We start from the raw sequence: 13487 nt of genomic DNA, 5'->3' as shown, positions 1-13487 counted from the left end.
AGTGAATTGATCATTTCATATTGGTTTATGTTCTTGCATTAGAATTAAGGGGGCAGATAATGTTTTTTCTCAGAACGCCTGAATTGGAGATATTGCGTTTTGCGACGAGTCTTCATACATGTAGTTTGTAGCTGAAGTATGTATTCAATAGTTATTCATATTTATTCATTACATTCTCATTCATTACTGTGATACTTTTGTGTGTCAGTGGTACAAGACACGATTAGCATTAAATGCTATTTTCTGGTCCCATTTATCCTTTCAATGTTAATCATTCACATTTGATTGTTATATTGATGTACTTTTTGTTTTGGATAATAAACTTCAAACTTCACTTCACATGTAAACTCACCTCAGATGATAACAGGTTCTTGTAGCTCACATAGTCACTCAAGGTATTCGCAGGTCCCGTCAAGGCAACCTGGTTAGTGATCCATCTAAGGCTAGTGAGTATCTTTGTGAGCTCAGCGAATTCTTCAGCCTTTGCCATGTGTGCTGCCAGGTACATGTGGATATAGCCATCATCGGGCAGCGTGTGGTACTCACTCTTGCAATGGCTATGGAAGCTGTCCACTAGCTTCTTGTTCATGTCCTGTATGAAGGAGAATTAGGAGTGACTAGTGATGATTGCATTGACTCATGACATAATAAACGAATCCTTGCCTGCATTGCTAAAGCCTAACTGACCTGGGGGTGTTTCACAAAGATTTTAAGTTGAACTTATCTCTAAGTTGGAAATAAAAGTTATGGAGAGCCATTTGTAGCCTTAAAATGAAATATATTCAAAAGCGAAATTCAAGTATTTTAGACTTTTTATATTTCCAAGAACATGAAATCTCCTTAATAATAGAAAATATGAATGATTTGAATCAACAGTTTATACCTTTTAAAATAGCTTTTACAAAATATTTTCATAGATGCTAAAGGCTTTCCGTAATGGTTAAGTCCAACTTAGAGTTAAGTCGACTTAGGATCTTTGTGAAACACCCCACTGATTGGTTAAGTTTCCAGAATGAACAGCATATGCTTTGCTCATGGAGACTGTAGTTGGAACAAATAGGCAAGGAAGGGATGGGAAAGTGACATCCTAGTAGGCAGCACCTTCCAGAATTGCTCAAGATAGGAAAAAAATGGTTTGAATATGTTTGTGGAGCCAACGTCCTTAGATAAATGTTAACAGCTTAGCTTAGTGATTATTAAGACCACAATGATAAATATAGTATGAAGATAATGATGACGCGGAAATACATGTTCAGTGGAACCTCATTATGAAGAGCTCCGATATAACGAGGTCATTTTGCTGGACGCAGCTCTTTATTTTTTGAGGTTTTTTTTGTACCAGATATAACGAGGCAATATTTATGGTCCTAAGGACCTTGTTTGAACAAGATTCCACTGTAACTACAGTAATAACAGTAATAAACATGATAATTGTAGTACAGTAATGATAATAATGATGATAATAATTATAAAATTAAATATAATTAAAAATAAATATGTATAGATCTATATTCCCAAAAACTACTCTACCTACTATCGGTGAAAACAACAACCATGATTCTAGTGATACTGATAATTACAACAAGAAGAACAAGCAGTAGAATAGTAATAAAAACATATAGTAATCATAATAATAATATAATTTGTAATACCCAAATATCCATCCAAACGATTCTTAAGGTGCCTAAAAGAAAACATTCAAATAAAGAATAATCATTTCAAATATCTATTTGATTTAAATAAATATTTATTTCATAACACTGTAAAAATAAAATGATTATTAACATGTATAAATGAACAATGAAATGATAAGGTCTCTCATATAGGGGAGCACCTAGCTCCCGGGCGTGCAAAGCTTCTGAAAGCTGTAAAGGATGACCCAGGAGTGTTGAAGGCCTGGATCACTGATGGGAGGGTGATCTGCATTCTTAAACGGGATGGCCCTGATGGACGGAAGTATTCAATCAGTTCCCCAGATGACCTCTTTCGGTTGCTAGGCTGGAGCGAGGATCAACTGAAGAATTCTCGGCTGTTTTTGGACTTTTAGGACATTTCCGGCCCTCTTCTAGACAAGACCTTGACCATATGCAGCATTAATGTCAATGGGATTCACAGCAAATTAGAAGCAGGAGTCATTGATTTAATGTTGAGAGACTATTCAGTAATTTGTCTTCTTGAAACTAAAACTGAAAGGCCTGATTTTTCTCATTCTTACTTCAACAATTATCAAAGTTATATTTTGGAAAAGAATGGCGTGGGTAGACATGGTGGTATTCATGGCATTTGTATTCTCATTCAAAAAAATATTTCATCTCATACCTCTAGAATATTGGGCACTACCTCAGAATCTATTATGTGGATTCATTTTAATTCATTTTGTTTAGGCTTTGAGTTTATATTAGGAGCAGTTTATTTGCCTTGTGAAGGGTCAGTTTATCATAGTAATGATGTTTTTGATCACCTTTGTCAGGACCTATTATATTTGAAAAGCACATATAATGTGCCCTTCAGCCTAGTAGAGGACTTTAATTCAAGGACTGGGTTACTTGACGACTTTATGGTAATTGATAATGTTATTTCTGAATTTTCAGGTTATTGTTCTTCAAATGATAATGTTGATTTTAAGAGCTCGCTTACTGATGATGGATATGATACTAGGAGGCATAATATGGATTCTTCTATTAATAATAATGGTAGACAGCTTATTGGCATTTGTCAGAGTTTTGACTTGAAGATAGTGAATGGGAGATTTGGTAGTGATAAGGGTGTTGGTAGCTTTACATGTTACAATAAAAATGGAGGGAAAAGTGTGGTTGATTATGTCATTGCATCTGTTAGTTTATTTCAATATATTACTCATTTTGAGGTTGACATTTTTGATAAGTGTGTTTCAGATGTACATTGTCCATTGAATCTGATGTTTTCAAATAAACTGATTCCTATAAATGAAGATGTTGAATTGAGAAAAATTGAAAATAGGGTTGATGCTCCCGAAAAAGTGAAATACACTTCATTTAAGTGTTCTAAAGAGAAGGCATCTGAATTTAAGTTGAAACTTGATCAAAGTATTCCAGTACTGATGAATGCATTGGAAATGGTTGAGAAGTCATCGACACAAGGTAATATGGATAATTTTAGTACTGTATTGGCAAATTCATTTTTGAAGACGGCAAAGGAAGTCGGTATATGTGAGGATAAAGTCTGTAAGAAAATTCATTCTAGGAAACTTATCGTGGAGAAGAAACCATGGTTTGACACAGAGTGTCAGCATGCCAGATCAAGATATTTTAACCTAAAAAATAGAATTAAACGACAGTGCAAAGGTCTAACTTTGAGTGATAAAGAACAAAAAATGGCTGAAATTAATGCTGTTGCAAAAGATTATAGGAAATTGCTACGTAGAAAGGAAAAAGCGTACACTAGGCTCTTACACAACAATCTTCATATACTTAAGAAGGATAGTCCTCAAGAGTATTGGAAAATTTTGGATGGACCGAAGCGTAGCTCTTGTCCAGCCAAGGTCTCTTTAGATGATTTTGTGCATCATTTTAGTAGTTTGAATAATGTGCAATGTGCAGCATCTGAAACACATTATGTGGATTTTGACCAGTCAATGGGCAATGATGAGCTGAATGCCCCTATCTCGGTTGATGAAGTTATAAAGATTATCCAGAAACTAAAGAATAATAAGGCATGTGGTGTAGATTTGGTTAGAAATGAGTTTTTGAAAAATTGTTCAGCAGCTGTAATTGGTTGTATTACTGCTTTTTTTAATGTAATACTGGAGAGTGGTCTAGTACCAAGAGACTGGTGTCTAGGTAGTATAGTCCCTATTTTCAAAAATAGAGGAAAGGATACAGATCCAGATAACTATCGTGGGATAACACTTTTAAGCTGTTTGGGAAAATTGTTTACTTCCATCTTGAATTATAGGATAACAATTTATTTCGAAAATGAATGCAAGCTTGGAGAAGAACAGGCTGGCTTTCGTGCTGGCTATTCTACAACAGACCATATTTTTGTTTTGAAATCCCTGCTTGACATTTACTTGTCTAAACGGAAGAGAATTTACTGCGCTTTTATAGACTATAGAAAAGCTTTTGATATGGTTGATAGGGTTTCACTTTGGCACAAATTATTGAGGTCAGGGGTGGATGGTAAGGTGTTCACAGTTATTAAGAATATGTATTCTCAAGCAAAATCGTGCGTGATAGTAGATGGTCAAATGTCTGAGGCTTTTCAATGCGATGTTGGTGTTAGGCAGGGTGAAAACTTATCACCACTGCTCTTTGCAATATATCTTAATGATTTCGAGGATTTTCTCAGTAAACACTTTAAAGGTCTCAAATTTTTAGTTGAAAATGTATGTGCTGACATTTTAGATAAAGAAGTAAACAAAGATCTTTTCTTACAATTATACACATTGTTGTACGCAGATGACACCCTAATATTGGCTGACACAGCAGAGGAATTGCAAGTGGCTTTGAATGCCTTGTCTCAATATTGTAAAATTTGGAAGTTAAGTGTTAATGCTATGAAAACTAAAGTACTTATATTTTCAAGAGGCAAAGTACGTAAATTTCCAGTTTTCAGATTTGGAGAAGATGAAATTGATGTTGTGGATGATTTTGTATATCTTGGGGTTCAGGTTAATTATAATGGAAGTTTTAAAAAGGCTATTTCAAAACAGGTATCACAGGCCAGGAAAGCCCTCTTCTCTATGTCATTAAAGGTTCAAAGACTCAAACTGCCACTGGATATTCAATGTGACTTGTTTGACCAACTTGTATTACCAATACTCATTTATGGATGCGAAGTGTGGGGATATGAAGATCTGAGTCAAATTGAAATATTCCATAGAAAATTTCTCAGGTCAGCGTTATGTGTAAATAAATTTACACCAGATTGTATGATATATGGAGAAACTGGGAGGGCATGGCTAGCTAACAGTATCAAACATCGAATGGTTAGTTTCTGGTTAAGAATAGTAAAAGGTTCTCCCTCTAAATATTCAGTCAAATTTTATTTTTTGCAAAGGTTAATTAGTCAGAATGTAGATATGTCTACTTCTTTCAAGTGGTTATCTTGTATTGAAAAAATATTGAACCATGCTGGTCTTGGTATTGTTTGGCTAAAGCAAGGGGAAGGATTTAGCAATAGTTGGATACTGAGCACTCTGAAGTTGAGATTAAACGATATTTCAAAACAAGATGTGATGGCAACAATTTGGACAAACAGTGTGTGCCTAAATTATAGGATCTTTAAAGAGGATTGTCTCCTTGAAAGGTATTTAGTTTTGCTGAGTAAAAAAGATAGAATAACACTGAGCCGTTTTAGATGTAGGTCACACCGTTTACCAATTAATAATAACAGATTCAAAGAAGCTGTTAATGAAATTAGTATTGAATGCCCATGTTGTGATATGCATGAGTCTGGTGATGAATTCCATTATGTTTTTGTATGCCCTTTTTTCAGAAAGGAAAGAGAGTTATATTTAGGTCGCAAAGTAATAGTTAAACGCCCTTGCACATCACACATGTTGAATTTATTTTCATGTTCCGGTATAGGACAGCTGAAGAAATTAGTACTCTTCTTAAGGATAATAATGTCATATTTTGCTCGTCTATATACATGTAAATCTGAACAATCCAATCATATGTCGCCCATAAAAAGAAATGTTACAACCCGAAGTGGTAGGTTAATTAAGCAACCAACAATTCTTGATCTGTAGTACAGTCTTTCTTTAGGTCAAGTATAGTTTTGATGGTTTGTTTGTTCTTTTGTTCATTTTTTTTGTGTTTTTTTTGTTAGTATACTTTTTGTTTTGTTTGTCTTATTACATTATATTCCATTATGTTTTTGTTTGTCCAATGGACGATTATGGCGTATTTTGTTAGTCTGCATATATCTTAACAATCCAATCACAACTCACTTAAATGTACAAAAATGAAACTTATAATTTCTTTTTTAGTTAAAACAATAATGTATTTAAACAAAAAAAAAATTGTAAAATTATTTTTTGTTTTTATCTTTCTTTTTCTTTGTGTTTGTATTTAGATTGTTCATGTGGTATTTTCCACTTTTCATGTATGCTTGCCATATTGTATAATATTGTATTTATGTTTAGCATAGGCTAGGTTTAGATCATTCCTATTTATCGTTATACTTTTATATTGTTGTTTTGTTGTATTCTGTATTCTTTGTATTATTAAGCTATGTTTGTATTCTTTATTATGTATCATTATCATGACATGTACATGTGTTGTACTCTCATACCCCAGAAGGGGGTCGAATGAGTCAATAAATTCTATTCTATTCTATTCTATAGTGCAATAATTCTCACTCTGACATTGCACAATCATTTCTAAGTTTATTCCGAAGTATTTCTCATACTAATTTTTGCTAAGTTCATGATGCTTGACTATGATTGAGTGATATTAAGTTTGTATGCCATGTATATTTGTTCATACAATGTATTTGTTTTTGTATGTGTTTGCACTTCAGAACCTGAAGAAGGCCTCACAAGCCGAAAGCTCGTAATAAAATTGTAAAGTACAGCTACGTCTCACGTTCCTAGACCATTTTCTTCACTCCTATTGTTTTGCAGGAAATTTTGAATATTTTTTGTTTGTTTGTCTGTAAAGTAGCACTGTCAGGAGTTTTGTTTTCATCATGGCGCAGTAGCGTATACTTATATAGTAGCTGTGCTATATGTATATTGATCTATTTATAATGTAATTTTTTCTAAACCTATACGTACGGTATGTACTCCTTGTTAATATTACTCAGTGAAAAATGAACACGTTCACATCAAAGGTGGTATGTCATCTCAAAAGGGAAAGAAGAATTTACAACACATGATGTAAATGTATCCCCCCCCCCCCTCTCTCTCTCTCTCTCTGTCTTTATTCATCTACCCATATATCTATCTATCTACTATCCATCTATATATCCTGTTTTTTTCCTCTCTCTCTCCCCCTCTGCTTCTCTCTATACCACTTTTAACCACAACATGTTGTATTTTGTTTCATTTCTCTTTTTTGTCTCAGTCTAGTGTATGTGTATGCTGTTTTCTAAAGTCATTAGTTTAATTCAGTGAACCTACATGCAACAAGCCTAGCTTTTAAGTAGGTAACTTTTTATTTACATTTTTAATGATTTAAAGAACATTCTTTCATGTTATTAATTACTATGATTCAGGATTATCTATTTACATATTACCTTCAGAAATGATAATGTCTTGTAAATGTATTATCCTTTGTTATTTGGCATGGAAAGTGAATAAAAGCAACCAATCAATCACCTAAAAGCTTACCTGTATATCTGTCTTGTATTGTTCAGTTAGAAAGTCAAGTTGGAGGTCATGGATAGTATACATTTGGCATTTATACGTTGTGTTCCATTCTTGGAATGCGAGTGATTTATTGATGATTTCTTCCATCATGTCTTCTATCGATTCTTGCTCCTCACCGTGCATCACTCCAAGTACCTGAAAAAAAACAATCATTGTAAAGGCTCGTTGGATATGGCTCGGTAAACCACCGCAAAAGAGCCGCCAGTTTTTTTTAAGAGTACATGAATGGCAACTGTGCGGAACAATAGTCCTGGGACCTGTTTCATAAAACTTGCTTTCAATAACAAGTCACAATGACTGTTAAAAGCTACTGAAATCTTGGCATTTGATTGGCCGAGAGCAAATTTGTTAAAGAAATGCGACACTTGTTATTGGTAACAAGTTTTATGAAACAGGACCCTGCACATATTCAACAAGCTCTCTGTTATAGGATATAGAAATGTGATGCGTATAACACTTTTCGTCAAAATGAGAAGAAAAAGAAGAAGAAAGAAAAAAAAAAAATCGCTGGGGTTTTGCAGCTTCATATCTGAACGAGCCATAACAGTTACAGTTTACAGACATACAGTGTACTCTCATCTGTTTCCATGTTACATCAGCAGACTTGGATAGATGCGTGTGATTTTTAAAACTAGAAGTAAAGTGGAGATTCTAAAGATACTCTCAGAATATTCTTTATTATATACACTGTACCTTGTAAAATTTGTCTTGTACACCCTGTCAATGACACACTAACATTTTGAGTTAAAAAATCATGGACCTGGCTTGAAACATTTATCTCTGTTCATGTCAATAAGACTACATTAAATGTGAATATTTAAATGAATAAGCACTCACTGAAGCTGGGATAGGCACATCTTCTGCAAATATAGCGAATGATTTATAGATGTCTCTTAGCTCTTGAGGTAGCTGCTCCAGACTCATCCCCATGGCTTCACCAACGCTACCATACTCATAGGCCGTGACCTTCTTCAGGCTCGCATACCGTTTCCTTGTGAGCTTGTCAAGGTAATACTTCCATCTGGAACATAATAAATGGTAATTATAATAGGCATTTATATCGCGTCGTCTACCTAGACAATTCTATTCCGAGGTGCACAAGACAAATAGAAAGAAGAAGAAAGTTTGGCGTGTGATAGTGCCAAGTCTTGTTTAAAAATATAAGATTTCAGCTTGGATTTAAAAGGTCTCTAGGAAGTTATGATTCTCAAATTCAATGGTAAATTATTCCAAAGAATAGATGGTAGCTTCATATGAAAAGGAGAGAGGGGTAGGAAGAAAGTGAGAATGGGAGAAGGAAGAAAAGAGGGCAGGAATTAGGGAGAGTAAGGGAGGAGAGAGCAAGAGGGAAAATTGAGCGAGAAATGAGAGAGGGAGAGAAGGAACGAGATGGGGAAGAGATGAAAGAGGGGGAAGTGAGGAGGGGAAATGATGGAGAATGAAAGAAGATAAAGTGGCATAGAGAAAGATGTGGGTAACAAAATTATAGGAAAACAATTATAAACAACTAAGGTAGGGAGAATAACTATATCATTCTGTAATAGAAAAAATGAAGAACAAAGTAATAACTATAAATGACAACCCATTAATATTGAATCCATGACTGGGGAAGCCAAAAGTGCAATGTTCACCCAACACAAATTTCTAGTAAGTTTTAATAACCAAAATAGACTGAAGAAATGAAGACAAATACCTTGCACATATAGGATTTTCAACTAATAGAGGTCTTATGATGAAAACAACAAGAGAAAACCTTTAGAATCCTCAGAGTGTGATTAACATCCCTTTATTGTTCAAACTTGCACAAAAAAGGAGCAGATACAATAGCCCAGGACATTTCCATTTACTGCAAAATGCAGGGCATTAAAAGTACTAATGTTATATAACAACAACAAAATTGACTAATTTTACAACACAGTGAGGACTGAGGAGTTATGGATATTCTTAGCTATAGATGATCTAAGAGGAGCTGAATATTGAAAATTCATGTAATATATCAACTTAATAAATAGGAATGATACATAATGAGTATTATAAGAGTGTCATTTGAATTAATGTTTAATACAAAGACGATTCTGTCAGTGCCAGTCGATAAAAAAGAGGAAGGCATTAGAAAGAAAACATTAGACTGGTTACAAGGTGTATTGACCATTTTGAGTGTGTGTGTGTGTTAAAATCCCTTACATACTTGAAATGCGAAGACATTCTAAACTTACCTCGTAGGATGATCAGCTAGTAGAGCTCCTATGATTGAGATGACCAGAGGAGACCCTTTAGAAGCTTCATAGATAGCCTTGGCCTCTGGGGGTAACGTCTTGACCTCTTGAAGCGTCCAAGCTGCTAAGGTTGCTAAGGCTTGCTCTTCAGAGAAACCTTCTTCTAGTTGTACCCGATGCACCGGACCTAGGAGTGAAGGAGAGATTGAGGTGATTATCAAGATGACTTGATTTCATTTCGACCCTCTACGATAATGAAGGAAAAAATAAATCGACCATCATCATTATCATTATCACCACCACCACCATTATCATCATCCACATCACCATCATCATCATTATATTCATCATCATCTCCACCACCACCACCATCTTCATCATCATCATCGTTATAATCAACAGTATCACCATAATTATATTCATCATCACCACAACCATCATCATCCTAATTATCACCACCACCACCACCACCACCATCATCATCATCACCACCACCAACACCACCACCAACACCAACATCATCATCAACACCATCATCATAATCTCATCATGAATTCTACTACAACCAAACTAAAAACCACCACTCATGTAACCCCTCTCCTACCAACCTGTAACTCTGTCTGTGACTCCCCTGTCTCTAGTTGTCACCATGACTCTAGCCTGAACATCAAACGTGTGAATGACTCTCGTTGACCAGACATCATCAAGGATCAACAGGGATCTGTAACATAATAATAATAATAAAGTCAACTCTTATATAAAGCGCACATATCCATTCTAAAAGACTGCTCAAGGCGCTCTGTACAGTATCAAAATAATTATACAATATCAGAGATGCCAACCGTTATGGTTTTGCTGTATTTGTTAAGGTTTTAAAGCTCTTGTTACGGCGTTACAGTAAACAATCAAAAGGTTACGGGGAAACGATAAATAGAAGTACATTATAGTGAATGCCGCCTTATATAACCTCCGTACACAGCGCAGCATGTCGCACACATTTATGGTACTCATAAGTTCACTGAATTTGATTACACTGGATGAACGAACAAACCTCGGATGTTTGTCAATGAAGAGCGCCCTCAACCGATCCTTGCCCTCTTCTAAATTATGCGGCGGAGATCTATCAACGTCTTCATCTAGTCTGGCACAGAGGTTCTGCACCTTGGATAGGAGCTTAGCTTTATCAACATTGCCCACAGACAGCCAGAACAAGCCACCAGGAAACACATCTGCAAGGAATAATTAAAGGCATCGTTTAACAATGTTAAATCCGAGATGCACGGCCATACGTGTTATCAGTGTCTGTGATATGGTGTAATATAAGCGAGTTCGTAATTAGCATTTGCGCATGGGCAGATCACGGTCATTCGTCCCCAAATTGTAAAACCATCGAGACGAATACTCGGAACGTGCTCATGAAAGTTATGTAATCAGTATTCATTTATGCACCAACAGTACATTTATCTGATACACAGGTGGAAGTATTTTTCTCAAGAGGCAAACAAAATGTATTCATGAAGCACCTCCATCACTTCAGCAGTGATTATTCTAAAATGCACACATGGGAAGTATCCATCGTGTCAAAGATCTGTGGATATTTTGGGGTCATGCGGTCCAGAGCTATTAAAGTACTCGCTTATTGAAGCCCTAACAAAATCGCGCTTCAAAATGATCAAGAAGTGCCTCAAAAAAGTAAAAATCTTTGAGTGACCGGTTTTACCATACTTGTTTTCCCCAATAGATTGTAGTGTTATGAAAAACGTTTGGCAAACGGTTTTCAAAATTTGTAATTCCAATCATAAATATCTCGATAATCAGACAGGCGATCAGCTTGTAAAAGTCATGGGGTTCCTGACTGACCTAAAGGTTTATAATTATCATTGCAGCATGAGCTAAATCTAGGATTTTGTTTCAGAATCTGAGACAAAGATACCGGATCCCTTTAAGGTGGTAGTTGTAGTAGTATTTGAAGAAGTACTGTAGTAGCAATAGAGTGGTCAAGTGTGACGTCATCAAAACAAATATTTTTAGAGTTTCCGAATTTGAACTTCAATTTACGAAAGAGCATCAGAAATAATGCCCAAACATGAAAAACAAATTGAATATGTTAAGTATTGGCTGAGATATGCCCATCCAAATGGATTTATTTCAATAGGAAATCACTGTTATTTTGCTCTCGTTCATAAAATTTACGGACAATTTAGGCTAATAATCATTTGGTCTAATTTCCACAGTCTTATGTCCAATTAGTCTATTTCCCATTAGATCTATTGGTAAGTTAGTCCAAATCCCAGTTTGTCTAATGCCCATTTTGTCTACGATCCATAAGGTCTAATAACCATTATGATGATTATTATTCATGATTAAATGATTATTATGCCGTATGGATAGTAGACCATATGGGAATAGACCAATTGGGTAGTATAACAACTGTAGACCAAACAGCAATAAACCCATGTACTAGGTCATTCCTTTCATCCAATATGCACACTCTACACCTTATACCCCCAATCTAAAATACAATATACACCTAGCACTGAACAATGTTTACTCTGAGTGCATTTCAATATCTACATGTATTGTAGCAGCTGCTGCTACATGAAGCACTGGGTGGTATTCCGGTAGCGCGTACTAAGTTAGCGCGTACTAAGAACAGTCCATACTTTTATGGTTGTTGCCAACTCATTTACACTGTACAGATTATTTTAATCCTTCAATGAAAAGTTTCCAAAAAAATCAATTTTGCAATGAAATGGGAAGAAAAAGATAATATGAGTATGAACTGAATTTCAACAAAGTCTTTGGTAAATTATCTTTGTCATGGATATTCAAGGAGGAAGATGAAACCTAGCATTCCATAGAAGTGTGACCTGAAATTCTTGTTTAGTCTGGACTTAGTGCCGGCTTAACTTATGAGAATACCACCCAATGTCTTTTAAATTCCTCCCATTCCATGTTTATGTATATATGCTACACCATAGACCCTGTCTACACCACACTTAACTACTCCGAAGATCAAGATACATTAATTTTGATCTAAGGAGACACGAACGAACTTAACACCTAGAACCTAACACTGAATACTCAACATCTAAATACTAAAAAAAGTGTTTACAAATTTCAATTTTCATTTTAACTGCAGCTGCTCTTAGCACTGATTTCCAAATGCCTCTCATCCCATCTATATACACGCTTAAACAATACATCTTCCACACTACCAGTGTGTTGGTTCAGTCAGTAGAGCGTCCAAAAGACATTAAAAGACGGGAGTTGCTGCTACCTTGTTTGGCATTCAACAATAAGGGATAGAGCAACGTCGATCTGGTGCTGCTCAGTGGCTGCCGGGCTCACGATCAATTGGGCAAAAAGAATTTCCATTTTCGGTTTAACTTAATAAAATTTTAAGTGGACTTTAAAATATTATTATTATTATTATTGTTATTTGATCAACACCATACTTGACACCTATAAAAACTTACCACCCAACACTGACACTTCTAGCGCTTACCTGAGAGGATTTCTGTGTCTCTTACTGAAGCTGCTGCTATGACTGATTTGCCAATGCCTCCCATCCCGTGGACAACGCACCAACCAGGTCCATCTTTGAGATTCATCAGTGCTTCCTTGATCTTCACGACATGGTTGGGGCGGGGTGTGAAGACGGACGGGGGTATCGGTACCCCTCCCTTCCGGAGTAGTATGTCAGCTGATAAAGAAACATGAAAAGTAAGGGCATTTATGTTCACCTAGAGTTAAATCTTAAAGCATACCACAAAGCTCCATTAACATCAGAATCAAAGTTTGAAACCCGCGAAGCATAATCAAGGGGATAAAAAAACCTTGACTGTAAAAACAACTTTAACATGCACTCATGTACTAGTATATGATTAAACTGAGACAAGAAAAAAGTAAGAAAG

At 35.5% G+C, this 13487-nt stretch overlaps 1 protein-coding gene across 1 annotated transcript in view; it reads right to left on the bottom strand.

The window, feature by feature from the left end:
• The window catches only part of LOC591503 (apoptotic protease-activating factor 1), a 42239-nt gene that overhangs the window by 20970 nt on the left and 7782 nt on the right, over positions 1 to 13487 (bottom strand). The window contains exons 4-10 of the mRNA XM_030989077.1: positions 13079 to 13276; positions 10622 to 10799; positions 10179 to 10291; positions 9571 to 9757; positions 8192 to 8375; positions 7316 to 7489; positions 353 to 592 (exon numbers count right to left, since the gene is read on the bottom strand). Coding sequence (XP_030844937.1) covers positions 353 to 592; positions 7316 to 7489; positions 8192 to 8375; positions 9571 to 9757; positions 10179 to 10291; positions 10622 to 10799; positions 13079 to 13276 — 1274 coding nt within the window. The remainder of the gene's footprint in view (positions 1 to 352; positions 593 to 7315; positions 7490 to 8191; positions 8376 to 9570; positions 9758 to 10178; positions 10292 to 10621; positions 10800 to 13078; positions 13277 to 13487) is intronic.

Source organism: Strongylocentrotus purpuratus, unplaced genomic scaffold (genome assembly GCF_000002235.5).
Source record: "Strongylocentrotus purpuratus isolate Spur 01 unplaced genomic scaffold, Spur_5.0 spur5_scaffold_18, whole genome shotgun sequence".
NCBI classification, from domain to species: domain Eukaryota; kingdom Metazoa; phylum Echinodermata; class Echinoidea; order Camarodonta; family Strongylocentrotidae; genus Strongylocentrotus; species Strongylocentrotus purpuratus.
The sequence above is the reverse complement of the archived record's forward strand: the minus strand, read 5'-3'. Positions and strand labels throughout refer to the sequence as shown.